The 23580-nt window shown below is 54.1% G+C and overlaps 3 protein-coding genes across 3 annotated transcripts; 1 reads left to right on the forward strand and 2 right to left on the reverse strand.

The window, feature by feature from the left end:
- Nucleotides 1-2858: 2858 nt before the first annotated feature.
- PLICBS_003874 (uncharacterized protein) lies at nt 2859-4090 on the reverse strand (the record flags this gene model as incomplete). Its single annotated transcript, XM_065600325.1, has 3 exons — nt 2859-2889; nt 2949-3833; nt 3894-4090. The coding sequence occupies 3 exons, from the start codon at nt 4088-4090 to the stop codon at nt 2859-2861; spliced, it is 1113 nt and encodes a 370-aa protein (XP_065456397.1).
- A 4268-nt stretch (nt 4091-8358) lies between these two features.
- On the forward strand, nt 8359-9066 carry PLICBS_003875 (uncharacterized protein; the record flags this gene model as incomplete). Its single annotated transcript, XM_065600326.1, has 1 exon — nt 8359-9066. One exon carries the CDS (start codon nt 8359-8361, stop codon nt 9064-9066), a length of 708 nt encoding a protein of 235 aa, XP_065456398.1.
- Nucleotides 9067-11481: 2415 nt separating this feature from the next.
- PLICBS_003876 (uncharacterized protein) lies at nt 11482-12994 on the reverse strand (the record flags this gene model as incomplete). The annotated part of the gene is made up of 4 exons (XM_065600327.1): nt 11482-11761; nt 11807-11845; nt 11909-11949; nt 12665-12994. The coding sequence occupies 4 exons, from the start codon at nt 12992-12994 to the stop codon at nt 11482-11484; spliced, it is 690 nt and encodes a 229-aa protein (XP_065456399.1).
- Nucleotides 12995-23580: the final 10586 nt, after the last annotated feature.

The raw sequence follows: 23580 nt of genomic DNA on the forward strand, positions 1-23580 counted from the left end.
TTACTGTTGCAAGGTCAGATCACACTAGTCGCGCACCTCAAACAACCTACTATAATACTGTCGCTTCACCGGGAATTGCTTAGTCTCCGTGTGCCTGTGAATCTCGGCGACCGTTGTTGCTCGCGCGATACAGTGTAGCCGAAATCTAACTTTCGCTGTTATGTGCGACACGGCTCCGGAATTCCTTTCACAGGACCAGGTCCACAGCCCCATACTTTTAACCTGCGCTCGTTCGATTGCGGGGCGGGCACTAAACGCGGTTGGGACCCGCAACCACCTGGAGGAGGCGGCGGCTGATACTGATGGTAAGTCCCTGCACGGGGACAACCCCTCATTTGGGACACCCTCAAAACCTCGCATCGCCAACCACCCCACTAACTTTGACTCTCGATTGCTTCGTGAAACACAGCTCAATTCTGCTACAATTTGGTACCTGCATTCTTCAGACAATGAAAGCCTCATATCTCCCATACAGAAACTCACACGACCATTAGAGAGCTGGTGCTCGACCAGCCAGTTCCGTATTTCTGCCAGTTCATTCCATGACACAAGCGAATCAGGCTTTGTCACATCAAGCCGCTTCTTGATTATGTGCCTTAAAGGTCGCCACTCGGAGATCTCAACCAGAATAACCCCGAGAGAGTACAGATCGATATGCATCGCATACGAGGTTGATGGGGCACCCAGAGCCTCTGGGTGCCGGTATATCTCCAGCTGAGGGTCGTCTGGCGCCTGGTCGCAGATCTCAATAGGAGAGTTGGCACGCGAGAATGTGGAGCCAGCTAGGTGCTTGTGCCATGCTTATGTGACAGTGGCGTTGTCTCGCAGGGTCTTCCCTGCAATCAGGCCCATGCATTCTTGTACGAAACTGGTACTCAGGTTATGATCGACCACGGGCAGACCAATCGAGCATTAATTATCAACTGTATGGGCTTGACTGGAATTGCGTCCCGAGGAGGCATTGAGAGGCTCAACCGTGGGGTCACGACCATCGTCATTTCCTGTCCTCTTGGATCGCGTCAAAGCGCCATAAGGTATACTATGAGCGGAATATTTCATGTTCCGTACCGTTAAGCCCTGCCCGAGGTAACCCCCACGTCCGATGATGTCGTTCAAAAAAATCCCGTCTTAGCTGCAGTCAACCACCACACAAACCATCTCAAGCTAACGCTTGAGTCAGCTGGCCATAGGAGTCTCTCATGTGTCTATTTAATCCTTGCTTGTTTAGCCAGTACGCTAAGCGCCTCCACGGGAACGGGCTTCATAAAAAGTCGACTGGACCCAATGCTCGTGTCACGTAGACAGTTCCCCGGTAAGTAACACCAACCCAAAAAGTGGCGCACTTGCCGAAGCCTCCCTAGCAAGATGTGGTAGCTCTCCTGAGAAGTGGTCACTCCCCACGATGATCTGTTGGGCGTTTTCGTCGCATAAAACTTTGCATCTCAGTAAGGTCGTGGAAAACACCGACTGCAATTTGTCGCTGTCGAGTAGACGAGTCGGTGAAGTGGACACGATGACATGCCATTGGACGGAGCAGTCTCCCAGGACCTGAACTGGAACCAGAACTGTTGATAGGCCGATGAATATGAGCCTCCCTTTTCGGACAACAGGGAAGTCTATGCCGCAAATCTGGAGCAAATCATCGAACGAGCATTCGAGCCCCTTCTGAGTTTTTCTTTCCGGAGTAGCGAAACCAAGAGCAACATGAGCATTTGCAAGTGGTCGCCAACAAGAATTTGAATCTGTCACGATTTTGGCTTCGCGGAGCTGGAATTGGTATGTTGGTTCAGACGAGACAGTGCTCACGCGACGGCACTGAATGAACCAGCCACGTAACCCTCGGTCTGGCGGGGGCCGGAGGGCGGCGGTAATGAAACCCAATTGCTCTGCAAGAACGAGGAGCTCTTTGCGGTCCCCGGTTGCCCGCAGGCTTTCTATCCATACTCGGATGGAATAAGTGATGGAGTATGGAATGTTCCATACTCCATACTCCATATTCCATACGGCCTGCCGGTATTCCATACTTATGGAATACGGTAATATTCCGGATAAACAATGTCCTCGCTGTTGTAGATTTTTCCAGATGATCCTGAACCCATCGTTGCATGCAGCTTTGTGCTTCAATTTCACCGCCCTATGCAGCCGAGGGTCGGCATACCAGTGTACAATTGCCGATTTACAGATCACCATAGCTTGGCGCTTCACGATAGTGGCAATTTGCGATATGACGTCATTTTTTGTATTCCATACGTATGGAATAAGCTTCCATACGAGGTGCATTCCATATTCCATATTCCATACGGGCCTGTATGGAGTATGGAGTATGGATAGAAAGCCTGGTTGCCCGCATCGACATTCCGAACAATTGGGGTGTTCCGACAATATGGACTGGGAAGATGAAGTCACCTTTACGCAACCTCGACCTTCGCCACGGCGCAATCTGTTCCCAAAAGCTGAGCGGAAATCGCATTGCGGCGGTATCAAGCTGGGCAAATGCTTATCAGCTCTTTGCTGAGAAAACGAACGGGGTCACGATGAGAAGCGACACCTCGCGCGGCCAAATGGCAACATTTTGCGGCCCAGTGGCTCCTCGCCCAGTTGGAGATGATTTGGAGAGAATATGGCACCGAAAGGCGAAAAACAGACTTCGTCCTAGTGTGGGCAACACTGGGTCTGCGGGTGTGCACAACCACATTCTTGACATTCCCGGCGGCGTACTGTGTAGCGCGCGACTTTTCGTTGACTTCCCTCCTTCTGACATGGCATCCCATGTATCAACTCCCTTTTGCACGCCAATGGTCCCGAGCTAACAGCCACCACCTTCTCGGCGCACACAACCCTCTTCTGACGTGGCTCTGCTACATCGGCCTTTGGCCGTACACGTTTGTCCTGCGGCAACAAGGTCAGTCTTGAGACATGCCAGGAAAAGCAGGGCATAGGCGACTCACATGAGATAGTACGGGCGAATGCGGGGGTTCCGGATGGACTTGCGCATCTCCATGACAAATAGTTGTACCTCCTCGTACTTCCAACCCATAATCTCCTTGAGGATGAAGAGGGCGAACCCTTCGAGGCTCTCGTCCATGAAGGCGAGGTTGTATGCGCCAATCTGCTTCATCTTGGGGTCGCTGCTCCAGGAGCCGACGGGAACCTGGTAAGTGTGTTCGACGACGCCGGTGAAGCCGGCCTCGAGTATGAGCTTGCGCATGGTGCCGTTGTTGGCGATGCGCAGGGTGCGGTTGATGCGGTCGCCGCCCTCCCAAAAGACCTTTGCCCAGCGCTTGAAAATATGCTCCGGGTTGTCCCGCACCTCGGGGGCGTCGCTGTGCAGGTGGATGCTGATCTCAAAGTCCTCGAGCCAGCCGCCGGGTTCGAGGGCGCGGAAGACCTGGCGGTAAAGTTCCCCCCAGTCGCTGATGCTGCCGTACAGGGCGCGCAGGTGGACAAAGTCGAAGCTCTCTGGGCGGTAGGTCCACTCGAGCTGGGCATCCTCAATGTGGAAGGTGCAGTTAGGCGGCACCCACGTGCGCTGGACCGGCGAGATGTCGGTGCCGATGATCTCGGTTGAGGGGTAGGCGTCGGCCATGTCGATGGCCCAGATGCCGGTGCCGGTGCCGACGTCGAGGACGCGCCTGGGGCGGTCCACGGGTGCGGCGAAAAGCCGGTCGCCTTTGAGCATCACCATGAAGTGGTGGGCGATGTCGAGCCCGTCTTTCTGCCGGTCGTCGTTCGGGCCCCAGTACTCCGTCGTCTTGGAATTTTGAAATGTGCGGCCGTGGATGCTACGGTAGTCTAAGATGCTTTCTGAGAGCGACGCGGTTGAGGACAAGACGCTGGAGGACCACGTCAGCCGGCTGCAACGAAAGCAAGTCCAGGTGTCTCCCGCTCCTCACCTTCCACCATCAAAAAAAGCCGAGTCGCCGTCGTCGTCTTCGCACGGAATCTGGGTGTTGATTGGAGCGTCTGGGGACGGCTCCCAAGCCGGGTCGGCGCAGGGAGGTGAAGAGCGAGGGGCCGGTCCAGGCGACGGGTCAGCGCCGCTTCGCTTGGGCGATTTATGCTGCATATGGCCGGCGCGAGCAGTGGGCATATCCTCCGCAGCGCTGCATTGAGCCGGTAGACAGGTATGGTCTATCAACTTTCGTGAACAATCCGAATACACTTTGGTCGACAACAAGAAATGATCGAAGGCAAACTCTTTTGATAATGCAGACGAGGTCCCAGTGCTCTGTGACCTGACAGAGCAGTTGCCATTGTGTACATATAAAGACGACGTGTCGTTTCGAATTGGGTCAAGTAGGAGTCTGCTTTTTGGGTGATGAAGAAGGGCTCTTTGGGAAGACATCGACTGACTACGGTACAAAATCAGTGTTCAGTTCCTGGGCAGGCAAGGGACAAAGTTACCATGTCAGTGCAGCCAGGAGCAGATTGATCGCGTTTGTTTGGCGGTCCAACATAGCTTGAACATCGCTAATCGATCTGCCACTGAGACATGTCTTGAGACGCGCTTTCATGTCTGGGCGCAATGGTGCGCCGCTGCTCAATTCCATGACAGTTTTCTCCAGTCTTTCCACGAGCAGCTGACAAAAATTGAGGCAGTCCCTGAGATCGAGTACTAGTTGATGATGCTGCTCGGTGGAGTCAGCGTCCATCCAATCGTTTATCTTACCCAGTGCGACCTTGAGAGCACCTAGTTGGACGACCAGGCCATGTAGGAAAAGCTCTGCTCCTTTATATCGGTCGCGTAGGTCACAAAGGGCTTTGATTACTCTCGTGGATCCGTCAATAATCGCAACGATGGACATTGAACCTGCCACACAAGATACAACAGGATCCATCTTCCAGAGATGTGTGGGCGTGTTGTTGTCAAAGGCAGCATTCGATCTCGCGAGCGTGATTTAAATGTCGGGAGTCCACCCAATCATGTGTATAGTGCAATTGCACATTGTCGTCGTCTTTTAAGATTGACGACTTGCGGGCTGGAGGTTCGCCTACACCAGGAAGTGTTGGCCGACGGCTATGACAAGCGTGCACAACGCCAGGTCAAGAGGGCGCCGTTGTACAGGGGGTGACACTGTCTACCTTTTACCATCTGTAATTTTGAGTCTATCAGTGGCAGGAAGCTGTGACGAGTCAGCAGCACAGCAACAAGTGGGAAATGATTTGCTCATAGCCATTACCAGCTGACAGCTGAGCCTGCAGCCCGAGACAGGCACTTCGCTGGAAAATCGACTACTATAGGTTCGCTGTCGGGCAGAGGCAGCAACTCTCCCGAGCCCCATGTCAAAAAGGCGCTACGACTCGGGTCCCATTGGAAGTCAAGGGCCTTGTGGTAATATGCAATGCGGGTCAGGTATCGTCACTGAAGTGCTGCTAGTAACGGAACAACCCGCCTGTTGCGCTCGCCGCACAGCTGCCAGGTTCTGGTGATCCGTTGTTATGCGGCTGGTGGGTGGTGAGTGGGTACTTTTCCGCAAAATCGTGCGGAACACATATCGGCAATTCATGAACCGAGCTTGGCGCCAAATGCTCATCTAGGCACGGTGAATACGGAACACAGTTTCACTGCCTCGGTACGCAGCTGCTAATATGCCGGGACCCTAAACGTCAAAAAGGCGTCCCACCAAGGAAGTAACTACAGTGGGCTGCCTCGTTATCCGAGAGTCCGCGCACTCACCCCTTCCACTGCTGCGGCGGTATTTCACTTCCCTTGCAGGATTGCGAGCAAGTGACACGCTCTGCGGCAACTCCCGCACGACCCCTGTCAGCCGCGTCCTGGACTGCGGCCGCGACAACATGTGATGTTGTCACACCGTGCAAGGCATCTTCTCTGGGGCACCAACTATGTAATCCGTCCTGGCTGGGGACTCCCCGGTTGTCGCACCATGATACATGCGGGAGGATGTCCCTCCCCCTGAACCGTATATCCTGGAGAGAAATTGATGGAACAGTGGAATGGATGGTTGGCAAACACGAGGCGATGGTGGCGTCGTGGTGGCAACGCTCCAAAGGTCAATTGGATAGCCAAGTGCCCATCGCATCGCCCAGTGCGACGTCAGCATCATGGCGACCCCGTGGCCGGAGGACCAAACCTGGCCTATCGACTACCGAGAGCACGCCACGAAATTGAGCACCTACACACGGACGGCATTGGCGTTAGTTGACACCGCAAACGGATCACCCATCGACCCTCGTAAGGTCAGAGCTGCGCTCTTGGTACCTTGTCCCTCATCCTTAAAGTACAAGGCAGACCGGATTTCGGCCAAGTCGAGGACGAGATTCGAATCGCGCAAACCGAGTCCAAAACCACAGCGGAGATCACCAACAGAGCCATCAACGACATACGAGACGAGCTGAAAACGCGAACAATATGACCCAACGGGCCGTCGCAAGCAAACAGGAAAACGACACCATCGCGAGAGCAGCTAGTGCCGCCGCGAGGGAAGCTATGGAAGTCAGCAAGGCAACCATGAAGCGTCATCAAAGAAGATTAGCCGTGTCCAAAATATGCAGAGGGATGGCGCCACTTTTGCATGACTAGTTCTAGGCACTTCATAAACGATTGACCGTACGTACCGTCTCGACACATTTTCGCGCGACCAGCAGTGCAGGGAGCGCGCTTCATGACCTCGTCGATGATTGCTCCAAACGTGCTGGCTCCATGCGCAGCTGTACCGGAAATCTCTATGCCGCTGGATAGTACGAGCGGCCAGTTCAGCCTGGCGCACTGGTCGTTCAAGCCACGAGGATGTCGCATCCTGTCACATCAAGTATTTTGACAAGGTAGATTGGGCGCAGGCAGCCGTGGCGAAGAGAATTATGACGTCGTTGTCAGAAGGGCCAGCTACTTAGCTTGCGACTAGTCGCTTCGGAGGCCAGAGCAATGCGGCAGAGAAGACGCTGTGTCCATATATTTATAACCTGGAATGGCACCGATCTATTATTGTGCCTGGACTCACTCGTTCGTCCCTTCGCCATTCGCCATCGTTCTTCAATTTGTCGCATTTCTGGCTATAGACAGTACCTGCAGACGATATGCCGTTCCCATTCCACCTTTTATGCGATCTCCTGAGTGAGCTCGAAAAAAACCACACAAAGTCATCCAGTCTCATAAAAGTCCAAGAGCTCGATGCCCGCACCCTTGCGGGCTGGTTCGACAAGCACGATGAAGCCATTCTACGATGGGGCCCGGAAGCTGTGGCTTTCTTGTCATGTCTCTTTCCTGAACGCCGGCCGGACCGGGTTTTCGGTTTATCACGGAGACAGATCCAGGGGATTATCCAGCGGGCTCAATGTCTTGGATCATCCCGAATGAAGGAACTCCAGAGATGGCAAACTAGCATTGGCCCAAGCCTCGCAACTTGCGTCGAGCGCGTGATGGCTATAACGGACTGCGAACCCCGGATAGGCCCGACAGTGACTCTCCGCGAGCTGGATCGTATCCTCGATCGGCTTGCAGCCCTGTCGCCATTCTCATCTGATGATCTACGAAACGACTCCGAAGAAGAACAATGCAATTCAACCAGCTCGGCGGAGCTTCTGTCTGGTGTATTCCGAAGACTGCGCAGCAACGAGGCTAAATGGTTGGTACGCATGCTGTCCAAAAATTACAGCCCGGCTCGTATCCCAGACATGTTGGCGATGCGCAGATTCCATCCTCTTCTCTCGGACCTCCTTCGGTTTCAGAACTCAATCCCGGCTGCGACAAGGCTCCTAGGGAGATTAAACACCCAGCAAACGCCAATCCAACCAGTGCAACATACTTGGGACCACCTGTGGGACGTGCTACAGCCACAGGTTGGTGTGATGATTGCGCGGCCTGCCTATGAAAAGGCAAGGAGTATCAGACATTGCTGCCAATTAGCTCGCTTGAGGCGCATGAGCGTGGAGCGGAAGTACGACGGCGAATACTGTCAAATTCACGTCGATCTAAGCAACCGGGAGTCCGGCATCAAGATATTCTCCAAGGGCGGGAGGGACTCGACCAGAGACCGCATGGGGCTTCATCGTGCATTACGAGAAAGCCTAAAACTTGGCACGGCAGACTGTGCTATCAAGAAGCAGTGCATACTGGAGGGAGAGCTCCTTGTGTGGAATGATGATACTCGGGCAATCGCGCCTTTCCACCGGATCCGCAAGCACGTCAGACGATCAGGGCGGCTTCTTGGTGCAGCCCAAGAGTCCCCAGTCACTGCGAATGAGCATCTCATGGTCATGTTTTACGACCTCCTCCTCCTTGATGACACATTTTGTGCTAGGGAGAGTCTCGACAAACGGCGACACAGGCTTCAGTCTCTTGTCTGTCGCATCCCAGGCCATGCCGATATAGGATCCCGCGAGGTGGTTACATTCTCCTCGATGAACGCGGCTGAAGAGCTGACTGCGGTATTCGCTCGAGCTATTACTCAACGGTGGGAAGGACTGGTGCTAAAAGGCTGCGACGACCCGTACTTCACTTTTGACAACAGTAAACTATTCATCAAACTCAAGAAAGACTACATCCCAGGCCTCGGTGACTCTGCCGACTTCATCATCGTCGGCGGGCACTACAACACCGATGATGAGCATGACATTGGAATGGGCAAGCTATGGTGGACGGCATTTTATATTGGATGCGTGGACAACAAAGATGAGGTATGCCGCTTTGATGCAAAGCCGAGGATTCGCATTATCGATATCGTCGACAAATACGGTATCTCGAAGGATCATATCGTACTCCTAAACCGACAAGGATACTTCACTCAAATGCCTTTCGCCATGTCCACACCGAATTTTGATGTCATCTTGGAGTCAGCTCAGCGACTACGTCCCGTTGAGCTGTTTACACATCCGTATATAGTTGAACTTGTGGGTGCTGGCTTCGACAAGCCGGCGAATACTGCGTACTACACTCTGCGCTTCCCGCGAGTCTTGAAGATCCACGATGATCGGTCGTTCGAAGATACGATTAGCTTCAAAGAACTGCAGGAGATGGCCCAAAACTGCTTAGCGATGCCCGACCAGGCGCAGAGAGAAGAAAAACATTGGTGTGAAAGGTTATGTGGCCGGCAGCAACTTGAAGAATGAAGCATCCTTCTACAGTAGCACAATAATTTATTGAGAGAGATAGGACAGTCGGAGAATACAGCGGCTACATTGGTGGCATCTAGGTCGCGCTCCGGGCGTCGAACAGCTCACCGTTCGGGAGGCGCCAAGCCCTTCCTGCTCCGGTGCATGCTCGTGAACTTTGATCGCATTTCTTTGTTCGGGGCCACGAACCACTTCATAGACATTATTGCCTCGGGGACCTTCCAGAAGAGGAGAGCATGTAACGCGAGAAGAGACGACGTCGAAGCCAGGTATTTGACCGAACACGGCCTACGGGATAATAGAACCGCAAACCAAGCAGTTCACATTTTCAGTCCAGGTACGGTCCCCACCGGACACACCTGACCTCAGGTCACGAACTTCCCATACTGTTGGAACACGCTGAAGATCCAACCTCGCTTCGAAAAGGCCCTCGTGGGCACGGCGCGTGTCTTCGGATGAACCTGTTGTCGCTGGCGCCAACTCCAATTCCTTCTCCGCGGATGTCTGGAGTACCATAGCTTGATGGAGGAATCCCGTAGAACAGGGCGCGAGTCCACGGACCTGTTCCATCGGGCCTGGACTACAGGCTTGGCTCTCCTGGAAGACTACCGGTGGCTGCGTCTCGGCGCGCTTCGACGTGGCCGACACGATATGGTGTGACTGGTAGCTGGGGGGTAGGGTAGAGCACCGAGAGGTGATCGGTCCCCTGTGGGAACCTCTAAAGCCTTGAGGAACGATCTGTAGTTGGACAGGAAAGAATGGAATGCGGTAGTAGTGTTGTCGCATTGGATCAATCAGCATGGTCCATATGGTCGGTGTTCAGGCTGGCCACTTGATCAAGCACAGCCTGCTACTACGGATACTCAGAGGAGTCTTGAACTATCGAAGTGGCTATACTGTACCCATTAACTTACTCTTTGCGCTCTTGTGGACTCATATGCCCGTTTCGTTTCTCCTGCCAGGTTCTGGAGCCGTCGCATGCCATCAACCATGGACACATCCAGAATATTTCCAATGAAATCCTGAGGTCGTACTGGACCAAGAAGTTTGATACCTTGAAGTGTCGTGCACCTTGACAGCTGCACATAGAGGCTCGTGAAATAAGCCGGAAGGGGTCCTGGGACCGAGGTTAAAGCGATCATCATCGCGAGGCGGGCTGGACGAGACCGATGCCATCGCCGCCGCCGCCGTCGGCTGCGCTGAGCGCAGGATGGGCGGATTACGGTGTACTTGAAGGTGTTTATTGGGCTACTTTCTTAACAGTTGCATGCCAAGAAAGTAAGAATGCAGGGAAGGATGCGGTTGCTCTCCGCTGTCTCCGTAAGTTGTCCGGTGCCGGGTGGTCTTGGGCATTGGACAGAATTCCAGGTCACCTGACAAAATGGTGATTGGTTACATCTGACCAGAATGTCGATCATTTCTTACAAAGCGAGACAGACGTCTTGCGAACGCTTTTTGACTCTCAACGCTTGTGTCTAGCGGAGATAGATGGACATTGGATATCCTATGATAACAAAGAGGCAGCAGCGCAGCCAGTGGCACGAACCTCGTTCAGTTGCGGGTGGCATGCAAAATATTCACCTGATTCGCGACGGAGCAAAAACCTGTGATTTCCTTGGCTATGTCAAATATCGAAAAGGGCTGTCCGTGTCGAGCAGCCAGGGCCACCTTGACTCGTGAAGGTCAGGGCTGTCGAGGCAAAATCGCTTTATTAGAGGGACTGCGCGCCGCTGGGAGCCACGGCACTCGCACGAATCATCATGTGCCTCAATACCCTTGCAGTACAGTAATTGCGAGTTAGCCTACCTGTCAGACAATTGACTCACAGGGATCACAGTTGTGTTGAAGTGAACTGTAGTGCACGGCAGGGGGCGCTGCAGTGTTCGTTCGAGCATCTACGGGCCCCGAGCACCAGGCATGCAGGCGCTCGAGCTTAACGTGCGGATTATAGTATCCACTGCAGCGGACAACTACCCCGACAGCAGACGGCACGCCCCAGGAACCTGACTCTCTGCTGTGTGACACCATCATTTCTCGTGGACATAGCCTGTTTCGGTGCGGCAGCTTGAAGTCGGGCCACCTGGTACAAGTAGCCAGCCATACATAGATCGGTCCCCCTTCCCGCTTAGAGCAGAAAACCCTGACAAGCTTTAGTAAACTTTCCGCGGGCTGCCTTCAAGCGAGAATATCCATACCCATAGCGCGCTGTCCTGTCACGTCCCTCAGGCCGAGGTACTGCGCCGTTTTGGCAGAGCCGGAACCCGGCAGTCGATTACGGTGACGGCGACAGCAGTGGTGCCAGTTCCGGGCAACAAGGCGTATAAAAAATTGCCGGCGGCTCACGGGTCAATGAGGGTCAGGTCATCATCCATAGATAGCTGCCGGGTGGATACGAGCCGGTTCACTGCTACATCAGCCACAAATGCAGTTCCGCTGGTGGCGGAGGCGGTTGAGCAGCACGTAGCGACCAGGCCTTCGACTCTTCTCACGCGTGTTGGTGGGCCCGACGGGGTGTATGACCTGACCGAGGCCAAAGGCTCGCAGCTCGTCCATGGGCACCAGTCCAGTGTTCGAGAACGTGTTGCAGGAGACACCGCCCTTTGCGCCAGTTGTGGCTACGCACGCAGGACCATTCTGATCGATGCTGCGACACGGTTTGGGAATTCTCCAGTGATCGTCTCTGGCTGGGCAACTGTGGATAAACCAATTAGGTCAGCGTCCGCGAAGGCGAGCATACCTGAGTGTGATGTAGGCCAGCCTTGACGGGGAAATAGTTCTGTGTGAGTGTAAGTCTTGGTAAAGTGTCGTTTCTGAAGCTTGTTAGGCGATGTCTGCTTACACTGCCTTCGAGGGCCAGAGCACACTGGCTTGACGGCCCATCTGGAGTGGCGGGAAGTCCGTCGCTATTTTGGCCATAACAAACCCGTTCAAAGCAGCCCTTGGGTCAAACCGGCGCCACACAATGGCAGAGAGCATCACATCTGTAGCACGGCACAGATGCGTAGCTGAGCATCGGGCAGAGGGCCGTGTGAATCCGGTGTCGAAGGAGTCCGGGTTCATCTATCTAATCATTGACTGAAGTTCGAATTACATATCTGCCAGTTCAGGTTGTAGCGTTGGACCAGCTGCAGACAGACCACACGGCAGGCAGACTCTAAGTTTGCCTGGAGTTATAGATGTATCATTGGTACGCGGCGATGCTGTGAACCGTTTACGCGAACGAGCGGCTTCATATTGACAGCACCCAGTAGAATTCGCGCACGGGATAAACAGCCTCGCATCCTCTAGGATTGGTCCAGCCATGTCCTAGCAGCTGCAAAGTAGAGAGACAGGACTACAGAGTATGACCTCCGATCTACCCTCTGCTTGCTGCCCGCCCTTTGCCTCCCTTCGCGTTACCCCCCCTGCCAGGTTTCACAAATCCTTCCTGAGCCTGGTTCTTAGTCATATCGCCGTCTTTCTTGTTCCCGGAGGTGGATGTGCCTCCTCCTTGCTTAGCCGCGACCTGAAACTTGGTACAGTCATCCTGAGCGCCACGCTGGGCGACAGGCATCGCGACCGGCTGATGGTTCTGGGCAGCGATCATGGTACATACACGGTAGACGCCGGGCGGAAGCCCAACCTGTACCACGGCTTGGAGCAGGCCTCGCCCGTTCCCAGCATCGTCTATGCCCTTGAAGAAGGCGAACTTAGTGGGGTCCGGCGGTGTAGTAGCCTGCAACGACCCGATGTCCTGGATTGTGACGTGACAGTGACCGATGATGTCGCCGTTGTCGTCCAGGTCCTGTGGCGCTGTGTAGTAGCTGGTGGTCGGGTTGACGAAGTTACCAGCGGCCAGATGCGTCGTCTGCACGGACACGTTGAAAGTGGTGTCAGAGGTGAGGGTATCGCCCGGCTGCGGTTGTGTGATTATGGCCGAGATCATGTTGGAGGTTGCAGGGATGCGACCCATGGGTACGCCGTTGCAGGAGCCGGAAACAAGTTGCTCGCCATTAGTGAGTTCTTGACCTTTACAGAAGGTAATAAAGTTGTTGGCGTCACTAAAGCGAGCTGGTCAGAGTTATGTCCTGAAGAGAGAGGAAGTATGGCTGTATTACGTCTCGGACTTGGCCTGCCCCGGCTTAATGCCCTGAGTCCCTGGCTCTTGGCCGGTGAGGTTGCTGGCGCTTTGTATTACATCCCCTGTCAGGCAACTTTGCCCGCCATTGCCACGGTTGTTACCATCGTTGTTGGCATTGTTATTATTAGCATTGTTGTTCTTGTTGCTGTTGTTTGATCTGTCACTCGAAGCGAGCTGACCGCCAGCAGGAGACCTGGCTAAGGTTGAACTATCGCCCAGTCCAGCTGAGACGAGAAGCGCAAAAACGAGAATGGCAAACATTGTACCTGCGTGTGTTCTACCGACGCGCGCCCCAAAGATTTCTCGCTCGACAAACACTCGTCACGTGTTACGCGCCCAACCCCTCACATGGCAGACACCATCACGTGCCCAACTCCATCACGTGGTGGACACCGTCTGGTGATTCACACAACCTCTCGCCAGGACGAAACATGGCACAAAATTGTGCAAAGTCAAGCACTGAGCATCTTGTGCGCGCAGCCTGTGCCATGGCGAGACGGTACAACACACGGTCAGGAGGAAGTGAGGCGGACAATGCATGGGTGAACGCGTCACCAAAACAAGCGGTGAGCAGCCTGATGTGCAATATTGACGCCCTGTTGGCGAGGAGTGGAGGCGATTTTCACGCCCCCATGCCGCGTCCGGTCGACTGACACGCCCAGGGGCCGCAGGAGACATGAAAAACCCCCAAATGGCAGCCAACCGGTGGCCACCCCCTGTATTCGCGGGCTGCTGTGTCCATTCCACCAGTCGCCACATCGGACTTAAACACCAACTCCGCCGAGAACGAATGCCGTCGAACCTTGCGTGGACGCGGAGCGTCCCTCATCGTCTTTCATCCACGATGTAGTTGGGCACCTGTCCCTAACGTGAGCAAAATCAGCCACGGGTGCTGCACTCCAAATGCCCCAAGGAGCAGTCGTCCGGGTGGTGCCACGACTGAGGCACATGAAGGGGACGGTTTGGTATATGGCGGCTCACAGCGACAGCGACACCCCTTGCATATCTGCGAGTCGGCAATATGTGTCATGGAGTACCGACGTCACCCGCTTGTCGGCCTGAACTGCTTCCCTGTTGGGTTGGAAAGGGTCCATTGGGAGGCTGCGCTGGTCTGCCTCAAGCGATGCTACGAACCCGTCTGACCACTCGAGCACCCCGCCCCGCCATCGCGATTGCCAATACCTTCCGTCGGTGAGTCTGGATACTTCCGTTACGCGGACTAACCCGCGAGTTGCAGACCCTGAGGCGACTCCGACAAGCTAGTCATGGCGTAGACACAGCAGTGGTCCATACCCTGGCCCACGCTGGGCATCTACGCCGATGTCACCCCGCTCCATTCATCCCGCCTCGCGCCTCTCGCTGCACCGATGTGTCGAGCTGTTATTCGTGCAGGCCCCTTCTCCGCGGCCCCATGGGAACGCCCGGCTGATGTACATGGTGTATGGAGTTCAAGGCTAGAAAACCGTCATGAGCAGGCAAGGCGGCTCAAGGACGGCCGTTGGCCTTCTGTGCTGCATACATAAAATGCCGAGCTACTCGAGAACGTTCCGAACTCTTGACACCTGCCGTGGTGCTCCTTCAACTCCTGGCGAATTGAATCTCGTCACGTATCGAAGTCCCGCATCCACGCCCGACTGATCCGACGCCGATATTCCGCCATCATGGATGTTTGGTCTGCGCGAGCGTACGACGAGATTGTCAAAGACGAGCTCAAGCTTTGGGAGGAGAAGGATGTCCCAGTGGAGGCTCGGTACTTTGACCACCCCACGGAGCGTTGGTCATTTTGGGCGGGACGACTGAGTGTATTTGTGAGAGACCAGTCGGACGACTTTGTCAAAGGCGCGGCGCGCCACGCTGTAAAGAATATGGAGGCCATTGCAGGAGGATCTCGCCGGTACAATGCGCGGCATGATGAAGGAGACGAAAGTTGTATCATTTGCCCAACTATGACGAACGATCCAAGGGTAGACTAGAAACCCTCGGCCGGAAAGGCCAGCGGCGAGTTCAATTTATCATGACCTCCTAGTGTCTAGCGGTGGAGCCCCGTGGCTGCATGCCAGAAAATGATGGGCCGTATGAAGTCGTGCAGCCGTGTGCCCCTCGAGCGCATGGGCGGCTCCGGCGAAATTGCCCTTATCATTTGTAAAGTAGAGGCTTGTGCCCCATCTGCCCGTGCCTCCTTTCCATGAACAACTTCCTGATTTGCCCGGGCATATATCTTACCGACGTCGCCAAGTTCAGGATTGCTATGTTGTTTCGGAGAACTTATACAGCCAGTCTAGCGTACTAAAGACCCTTCGTCGCTGTCCCAGAATGGAGCTCAGTGTCTAGTGCATAAGATGCTCGTAGCTGGCTGACCGCCGTGCGCAGTCGGTTTCTGACGTAGCTCTCTCAATTTTCATGCTGAAGGGCAGCGGCTGCCGCAGAGATTCGTATACGAAGGGAGCTAATCGTGCGCAATGCTTCCTCGTCTCCCACTGTGGGTAGTTCTGCCTGCCACATGGCGTGTACAGTGTCCAGCTGATATATCGCCTCGGAGTCGTCGGTCACTTGTGGGTTCTTGTACCATTCGAGGACCTCTTCGCCATAGTGGATCAGCTCCTGATTTGTGGCAGTGGTGGTAAAGATTTGATACATGCGACGACCGATGGCGTCTTGAATCTGTTGGTTGGTATGATTGCCAGTGGGCGACATATCGCAGATAGCGGCAAATGAATGCTGGGAGCGATACAGAAGTAAGCAGCGTCAGGAAATGAAGCGAGGGAACTGAAGGGAGGCGATGTGGATGGAGGTGGCTTCGGTTGTAACAGCTAATTATGCGCTGTCATGCTCAGGCAGTGGGGTTGCTTCTGGAGAGGCGTCTAAACATTAATCCGGCCGCTTCAAGGCGCTATGCCAACAGGCAACGGCTTGCGCGCAAGCTGCCCCAAGAGGCCAATTGGATCGGCCCGTGGCAGTCGTGTTGTGACTGCATGCTGTTGGGATGCCCCAATGGTTTGGCGGGTAACGGCAACTGATAGCCACCAACGCAAGCGGTCTGTAATTAGCGCAAAACAGGCAGGCGTAGGTCACGTAGCCTTGTTGACCTACACACCAGATGCGGGTCTTCCTCCCGGGGTTGGGAGTGCCCACCCACAGCTCCACATCGGCGCTCGCTCCTTCGTACATCTGCTACTCTTGTCAACGTCGTGTTTCTCCGCATCATCATCCCGGTTTGCCACATTATGCATCAGTTCAGCGCTTCGCAAAATCTGTCTGCCGGATATCGCGAGGTTGGCGCCGAGGTTGAACGCCTCCTTGGTCGCAGATCGGACCACCACGGCTTTCAAGCCCGAGCTGATCTAGCCGCCAATACGATAAAGAGGACTGAGTCGACACCCAGCGAGCATCAACGGCGAATTGCGGATGTACCTCGAAAGTCCAGCCAAGAACGCACACTGAAGGCAGCTACAAGCGGCGACCAGCCTCCCAATAATGTCGGGCTGATGGATACGGAACCCAAGCTCCAACAAGCGTCGAACGTGCAGAACGTCATTGAGCCACATGGGAAGTGGCGGGGCTCCGACATCAGCGGAGGGAGTTACAAAACCGGCAGCGGCGCTGCCGGACCCCAAAAACTACTGACCAGCGCGTCCACGGCCGGCTTCGGGACTCCAACGCGCACGGACTTCGCCATTGCCAGTAGGAAACGAAACCGCGATTTCCACAGACACTTTTGGGGTGTCCCTAACAGTGACTACCTGGTCGACGACTACAGTTGTGCGCTGCAAAAGGATATTCTCACGCACGGCCGACTGTACGTGTCACCGCGCAACATCAGCTTCAGCAGCAATATTTTCGGTTGGGTTACGACCCTGGTGATTCAATTTGACGAACTTGAGTCCATCACGAAGAAAAGTACTGCCTTGATCTTTAGAAATGCGCTCATGATGTCCACAGTTCATGGCAATTATACCTTTGCAAGCTTCTCCAATAGAGACACGACCTATGACCTCATCGTCGACATCTGGAAGCTTGGGCGTCTAAGCTTGAAGAGCACGATGAATGGAGTCCGGGTGGAGGGTAGTGGAGGTGACAAGACTGAACGGGTCGGCGGCGTCGAGGCTCCAGGTGTGGAGAACGAGTCTTCACCTGTCCCATTTGAGTCTGGAGACGTCAGTGCTGAGTACAGCAACGAAGGAGTCTTACCTGACGAGGAGGAGGATGAGGAGGAGGATGAGGAGGGCCGAATAAAGTCGGGGACGAAGTTCAGTGGCATGGGGTCCCATGTGCAGCGCCCGGTTCGAAGGAATGTGTCACCAATGCCGAACATTGCCTTCATGGGCGCGCTGCTCCTGGCCTTGCTGGTGGCTATAGGTGTTCGGTTCTTGTGCGCGCCTTCGAAGGCCGTCCTGCTTTACGAGCGAAGTATGGGTCCCTTCAGTCCTCATCATCCCGCGGCCTGTGATGAGATAGGCCGTTCAACAGGTGGGGAGCTATTGGCATGGCTAGATGAGCGGATAGAGCTCGGTCAGTCAGACTCAAACAATCTCATCCCTTTGGAAAGGTACCCTTGGCCCCAACCGATGGGTGTGAAGGTCCAGGAAACAGAAACGGATGTACGGAACCTGGAGGAAGTGATACGAGTGATGGAAGCGAAGCTTAGTGCGCTAATGGAGATGGTCGGCAAGATTACCAACATCCAGGGAGGCTGTGTGTGGATGGAAGGCCGGGAAGGCCGTGACGAAGGTATCGTGACGGGCAGCTTTTAGACTTCATGTACATCAATGGCCACCGACATGTGTTATCAAGTGTGCGCAGGTCCTTTGAGCCGAAAGCAGTGCCTGGTTAAATAGGAAACAGAAGTCGAAAGCGGAAATGTTGGACATCTAGACACTAAACTAAGCCAGGTACTCCTTGTCGCAGAGCCATTACAATTTAGGTGAGCCCCTCACCTACAGCCATAGGCAAAAATATCTGACATTTCACAGTCACAGAGAATCTACAGGGCGCTCCCGAATGTTCATGTTGAAGAACTTCGCTTCGATGAAGGGGACCTCAACACAAAGCGCATGCTTGACTTGATGGCCGTTAGTTCCGTCCAGGGTGGCAGCATACCACTATATATGCATGTCGTTACGCGTATCCTGCGCCAACTCCGCATTATGCACCAGAAGTCCAACACGACCTTCAAATATCGAGACTTCAAAAAGTACCTGGACGCTGAGGATCTAACTCCAAGTCAACGATGCCCCCTTCAGCAACGCCTGGATACCTTGGAAAGTTTCATGTCGAAAGAGCAGACCCATCTTGCCCCTTCTGGAGGAGGGAAGAAGAAGAAGTCCGTATTCGACAAGACAGGGAAGCATATGGGAGCCAAAGGTTTGTCATCACCAACAAGAGGCCACGGTTGGGCTCGCTCACATCCCCTGCAGGCCGGACACCTTACTATCATTGACCTGTCTTGCCCATGCGTAACCGCAGAGGCAGCATGTCTTTGTTTAACGTCTGCCTCAGTCTTTTTCTGGAGCAGAAGTCAACTATAGGCCGCGTTATCGCCCTGGACGAGGCCCATAAATATATGACTGACACAGCCGAATGTGAGACACTCACACAAGCGCTCCTCACAACCATACGCCTGCAACGTCATCAAGGTGCCCGTGTCATCATTTCAACGCAGGAGCCCACCATCTCACCGAAACTTCTGGATCTCTGCTCCGTAACCATAGTTCATCGATTCACGTCTCCACACTGGCTCCGTGCACTCAAGTCGCATCTAGCTGGAGCAACAGTCTTGAATAAGAGTCACTGCGTTGCAAATGCAGACCTGGGATACTCTGTCGATGGCTCGCCAATATGCCAAGATGTCGGAATGGAGCTATTTGCGCAGATCCTTGCGTTGCGCACGGGCGAAGCTCTGTTATTCGCGCCTAGCGCCGCAGTCGATGTTCTGACGGGCACGGCTAATGACGCGATGACTAAAACCCCGTCCAGTGTGCCGAACTCAGAAGACTTCCTCGCGCCGACTGTCATTACAGGTAATGGCGATGCGGATTCTGTAACCGACCTATTGCGGCTCGAACATGGATTCATGAAGATATACGTGCGCAAGCGTATCACGCAAGATGGGGGAGGCAGTGTGATGGCGGGCTGAAAATGTCAGGAATTCTGCCAAAGCCAAGCTCGGCGGTATGGGGGGCCAAGGTGTCAAATTGCAAATGCATTTGAGAAACATCCATAGTGTGAGGCCGTGACAGTCGGAATGCATTTCATAGAAGAAAGGTCAAAAGTATTGTCATGTTTCCCTTCGTTATTGTAGAATTCACGGCTTTCCCGAGTAGCGACTGGCATACCCTGTATATGCTGTGCTCAGGGCTCAAACGAGACGAACTGAATAGGCCGGTGAACGCAGCCGATACCATAGGCTCGCAGCATGAAGCCTTAACGTTTCAAGGCCACTCCTCTAGTTTCGGTATCGACTTCTTGAGTTGGCCTGCATAGGGAGGCATCAATCTTGGCAGCCATCGTGGTCATAGGTCTTCGAGTTCCGTATTCGGTTCTATGCATGGGGACAGCGTGGGTCTTCTGCGCAAGGTCAGTGTTGTGACAGGACGACGATCATATGCACTTACTAGCCAGTGGCGACGCCTCTGACTTTGCGGGTACGGAGTCGGGATGCCAACTCGGAGGCACTGAGCAAGCCAGAATTTGCCGAGTGAAATCATCGAGCCTTTGTCTCTATCCGCGAATGCCAACCCGACTGTTGCTGCCGCTGCTGGGTCTAAGTTGAGGATTCGCAAAGAAGGGGAGGTAGTACCACTCGAATCAACCCTTGAAATCAAGACACAGGTCTTCCACAAGCGTCTTGAGACTCGAGACGTCGCGTCGCAGCTCTGGGTATCTCAAACTCCCAAGCTTGTGCGCGCCTACCACCGTAAAGGTTTCTTTCAAGAGCCTGAGGTGGAGGACGTTACGGCCGCTGTCAAGAGGTGGGAAGAAGACAGTCAAGAGGAATTGAGAAAATTAGCCTCACTGGTCAACAGGATTCTCACTATGGCGAAGGAACTCGGTGAAAGTACGGTCATGAAGTATGACGCAATGGCAGACAGATTGGTAATTGCCAAGGTCGCTGGGAAAAAGATGCTACCGACCGACTTGTATTCCAAATGGGATGATGCGTCAGTTGAACCGGCTGTGAGCATGGACCCTCGAACTCCTGACACTTCGCTAACAAAGTATAGACGATGCCTAAAGAGTCATCAACAGATGCTGCAGAAGCCGCTGAGCTTGAACCCTCCGGTGACACCAGCGCAGTGTCCATCGCCAGACCACCTACTGGATGCGGCTGCTCCTCGGGTTAGACTGGGACAGATCTGTCGAAAGAGCGCACCGACGCCCCGTTTTTCGATGCCATTGCCTGCAGTGTAGAGCATGAATTGCGCCATTTTATTTGCCGCATACCGTGCCAGCTGGCCGAATACCGCATCTTGTGCAACTCTCACCAGACTCGTGCTGCCGATGTCGGCAGGCAGCCGAATATTCGAGATGTTGAAAATAGATTGACGACAGGAGACCGCTAGTATATCCACGGGACCGGATAGCAATAATGGGCCCCAATGCGGGCGCTCTAAATGCAGTGTTCAGAATGCTCAATTTTTCCCGTCGCGAGTCCGTTTCCTCTATTTGAGACGGTTCCGAAGCAATGATGCGGTGCATTATCCGTTGCCGACAATGGCAGTTGCGTACATGCCCGATGCTTGCCGTGCATAACACTGCAGCAGGGGCGACGTGATCCTTTCGCTCCCACGTGGTGTCGCAGGCTTGATGTCGGTCTGTTGATGTCGGCTGCTTCTTGACATGCTGAATATTTGTAGTACAACAAGTGGACTAATGTCTGACTCTTCACATGCAGACGATGATCAGCGCTGGGAACTTTACGGTCATCAAGCATGGCTGCCAAAGATGGAAGTCCGGAGGGTGGGGTGGGGTTTGCTGTGGGTGTCGGGGCCGGCTGCCCACCCACGCCCACAAACGGCCACAAGTGGCCTTCAATGATCGCTATGCAAACGATAGGGATTGTCAGGAACTGGCCGCGCAGCCTTGTGACCTTCCATTACCGGTTCTCTCGTGAGGATGGCCGGGGAGATCGGGGCGATTGTCCCCTTCCCGCCAAGTTGGGTCCCTATGGCCACCCCTCCTAGCCGCGCCAGGTGGTCAATTCTGGCCTCCTTCTGCACATCAGCAGAACTCATCAGGAACTGGACGATGAGGTATGAAGAGAGCTGTGGCCTTTCAGCATGGCTCCGAGAAATGGGAATATGAGGGCCGGCTTTGGCTGCGGGCATGAGTTTCCGGGGGGGGGGGGGGGGGGGGGGGGGGGGCGGGGGGGCGCCGTGGATGGGTCAAGGAAGTTCACCTTGTGCCGCCATGGGATGCTATTCCCGCAACCCCGACCCGGCAGTAGGTAGTCAACAAGATGGCCACTGGGGAACTGTATCCCTTTGGCCACTAATAAGAAGGCTGATTTTGTCTTTTCCTTTCAGAATCATTCCCGGTTGCATTCTCCCCGGCTGGACAAGTGCCCGCAACAGGCGTGATTTTGCCGCGAGGGCCGTCGCATCCATGTGCCGCTATAGCGGCTTATTGCCGCGAACTATTTCTGGCCTTGGGCCACTTACGTTCATAAGAGCCGCACAGGCATCACGGGCAAAGCAATGTCCAAATACAACTGCCTCTATCACCACCCCGTTTTAGACCAGCTTCCTGGACACATCAAAAGAACGCCGTATCATCGCCTTTACTGTACCTGGGCCATGCCGGCCGTGGCAATAATTGTAATTGGATAAACGGACATGTCTAGAAGAGGGCGTGGCTACCGCAAGTCCCTTGATGCAAACGAGCATTAACGGCGAAGTGCTCACCGTGGGACGTTGCTGGCCCTACTCTGGGCTTGCGTCCACATGCGTGTTCCTCGGAGTCGCGTGGTCACCATCGGACGCGGCAGCAGCTTATCGACCTAGAGCTGCACACCCGGAATGAGTCCCTGTGGCCCCATAACGTCTTGTATATGGACACACCTCCACGCAACGATGTCGAGTAAGTGACATAAGCTGTACACTCACTCACTCATTAGTTGATTACGCCCGTGGTCTGCTTGTCAGAAACCGGAAGACCGTAGCGAGAGACGCCGCTGAACGACGCCCAGAAAGTGGCGTCTGGGTCTGGTCAACTGTCCACGTGCTCCTTGGGCGGAGTTATAGAGCCTATCTGTTTCCGCATTTTCGGTGATGCAAGGGCGCCTGGATATGGCCGATTGCTCCCAGCCTTCCACACCACCGCAGCGCCGGCCACATCCACAAGACCTTATGCCGTCCTTGGCCGGAGATGGAACATTGTACGAAATCACAGCAAGTGCGGACTGTCAGGCTCCAACGCAGGACGATGTTGAAGTGGACTGTGTGCGTCAACGTACGTATCAGTTCAGGAACCTGGTCTCGAATGCATAGATGCACAAGAATATCTCCAAAAGTTTCGCTTCACGTCTTTGAGAGCTGCGTTACACTGTACTTCCTGCGACTTTGACTGTTGTCAATGGTATTCACGTTCAAAATATTGTAGGAACACCCTCAACGGAATACATGAAAAATACATACGAAGCAAGAGGAAACGCATTACTTCGATTCCATGCTTACTCACTCTCAAATTCCTGCCTTCAGACATTACACATCACCAGGCGCGATACTAAATGGCGTCCGCTCCCCGTCTCCGAGTTCCGCCCAAGGAGCCAGACGCACGCAGAAGGCTGGGAATGGAGGACGACGCATCAGGGTCCGGGTTCGGTGAGGCAGGCCGCCCTGCCCTTCTCTCGTTCGATGAGATGCCGGAATGGTTTCAACACAACAACAACCGGTGGATTCTTCACGGTTACCGGCCCATATCGGGCTCGGTTCGCGCCTCGTTCCGCAGTTGGTGTCTTCTCCACAACGAGACGGTCAACATCTATTCCCATCTCATTCCCGCCGTCGTCTTCCTCCTCGGCGAGTGGTATATCTTGCAGTACCTTGCTGGCAAATATTCCAGAGTTACTAGCACCGATTTTGTTGTTTTCTCATTCTTCATGCTTACGGCGACCATTTGCTATGCATCTTCGGCTCTTTATCATACTTTGATGAACCACTCTTGCACCGTGGACCATTTCTGCCACCGACTAGATATGCTTGGTATAGGGCTCTTCATAGTCGGTGACATTGTCTTGGGAGTATACATAATCTTTTGGTGTGAGACTACGCTACGCAATATCTATTGGTCTATGGTTAGTTGATATCCATATGTTCGGCTTTTCTGTCCCTGGACTGGTAATCGGGTCTAACACCGTCTTCATCGGTCAATAGATTGGGGTTTTCGGGGCATTG

This window comes from Purpureocillium lilacinum (genome assembly GCF_023168085.1).
Source record: "Purpureocillium lilacinum CBS 284.36 DNA, scaffold_2, whole genome shotgun sequence".
In the NCBI taxonomy this organism is placed as follows: Eukaryota; Fungi; Ascomycota; class Sordariomycetes; order Hypocreales; family Ophiocordycipitaceae; genus Purpureocillium; species Purpureocillium lilacinum.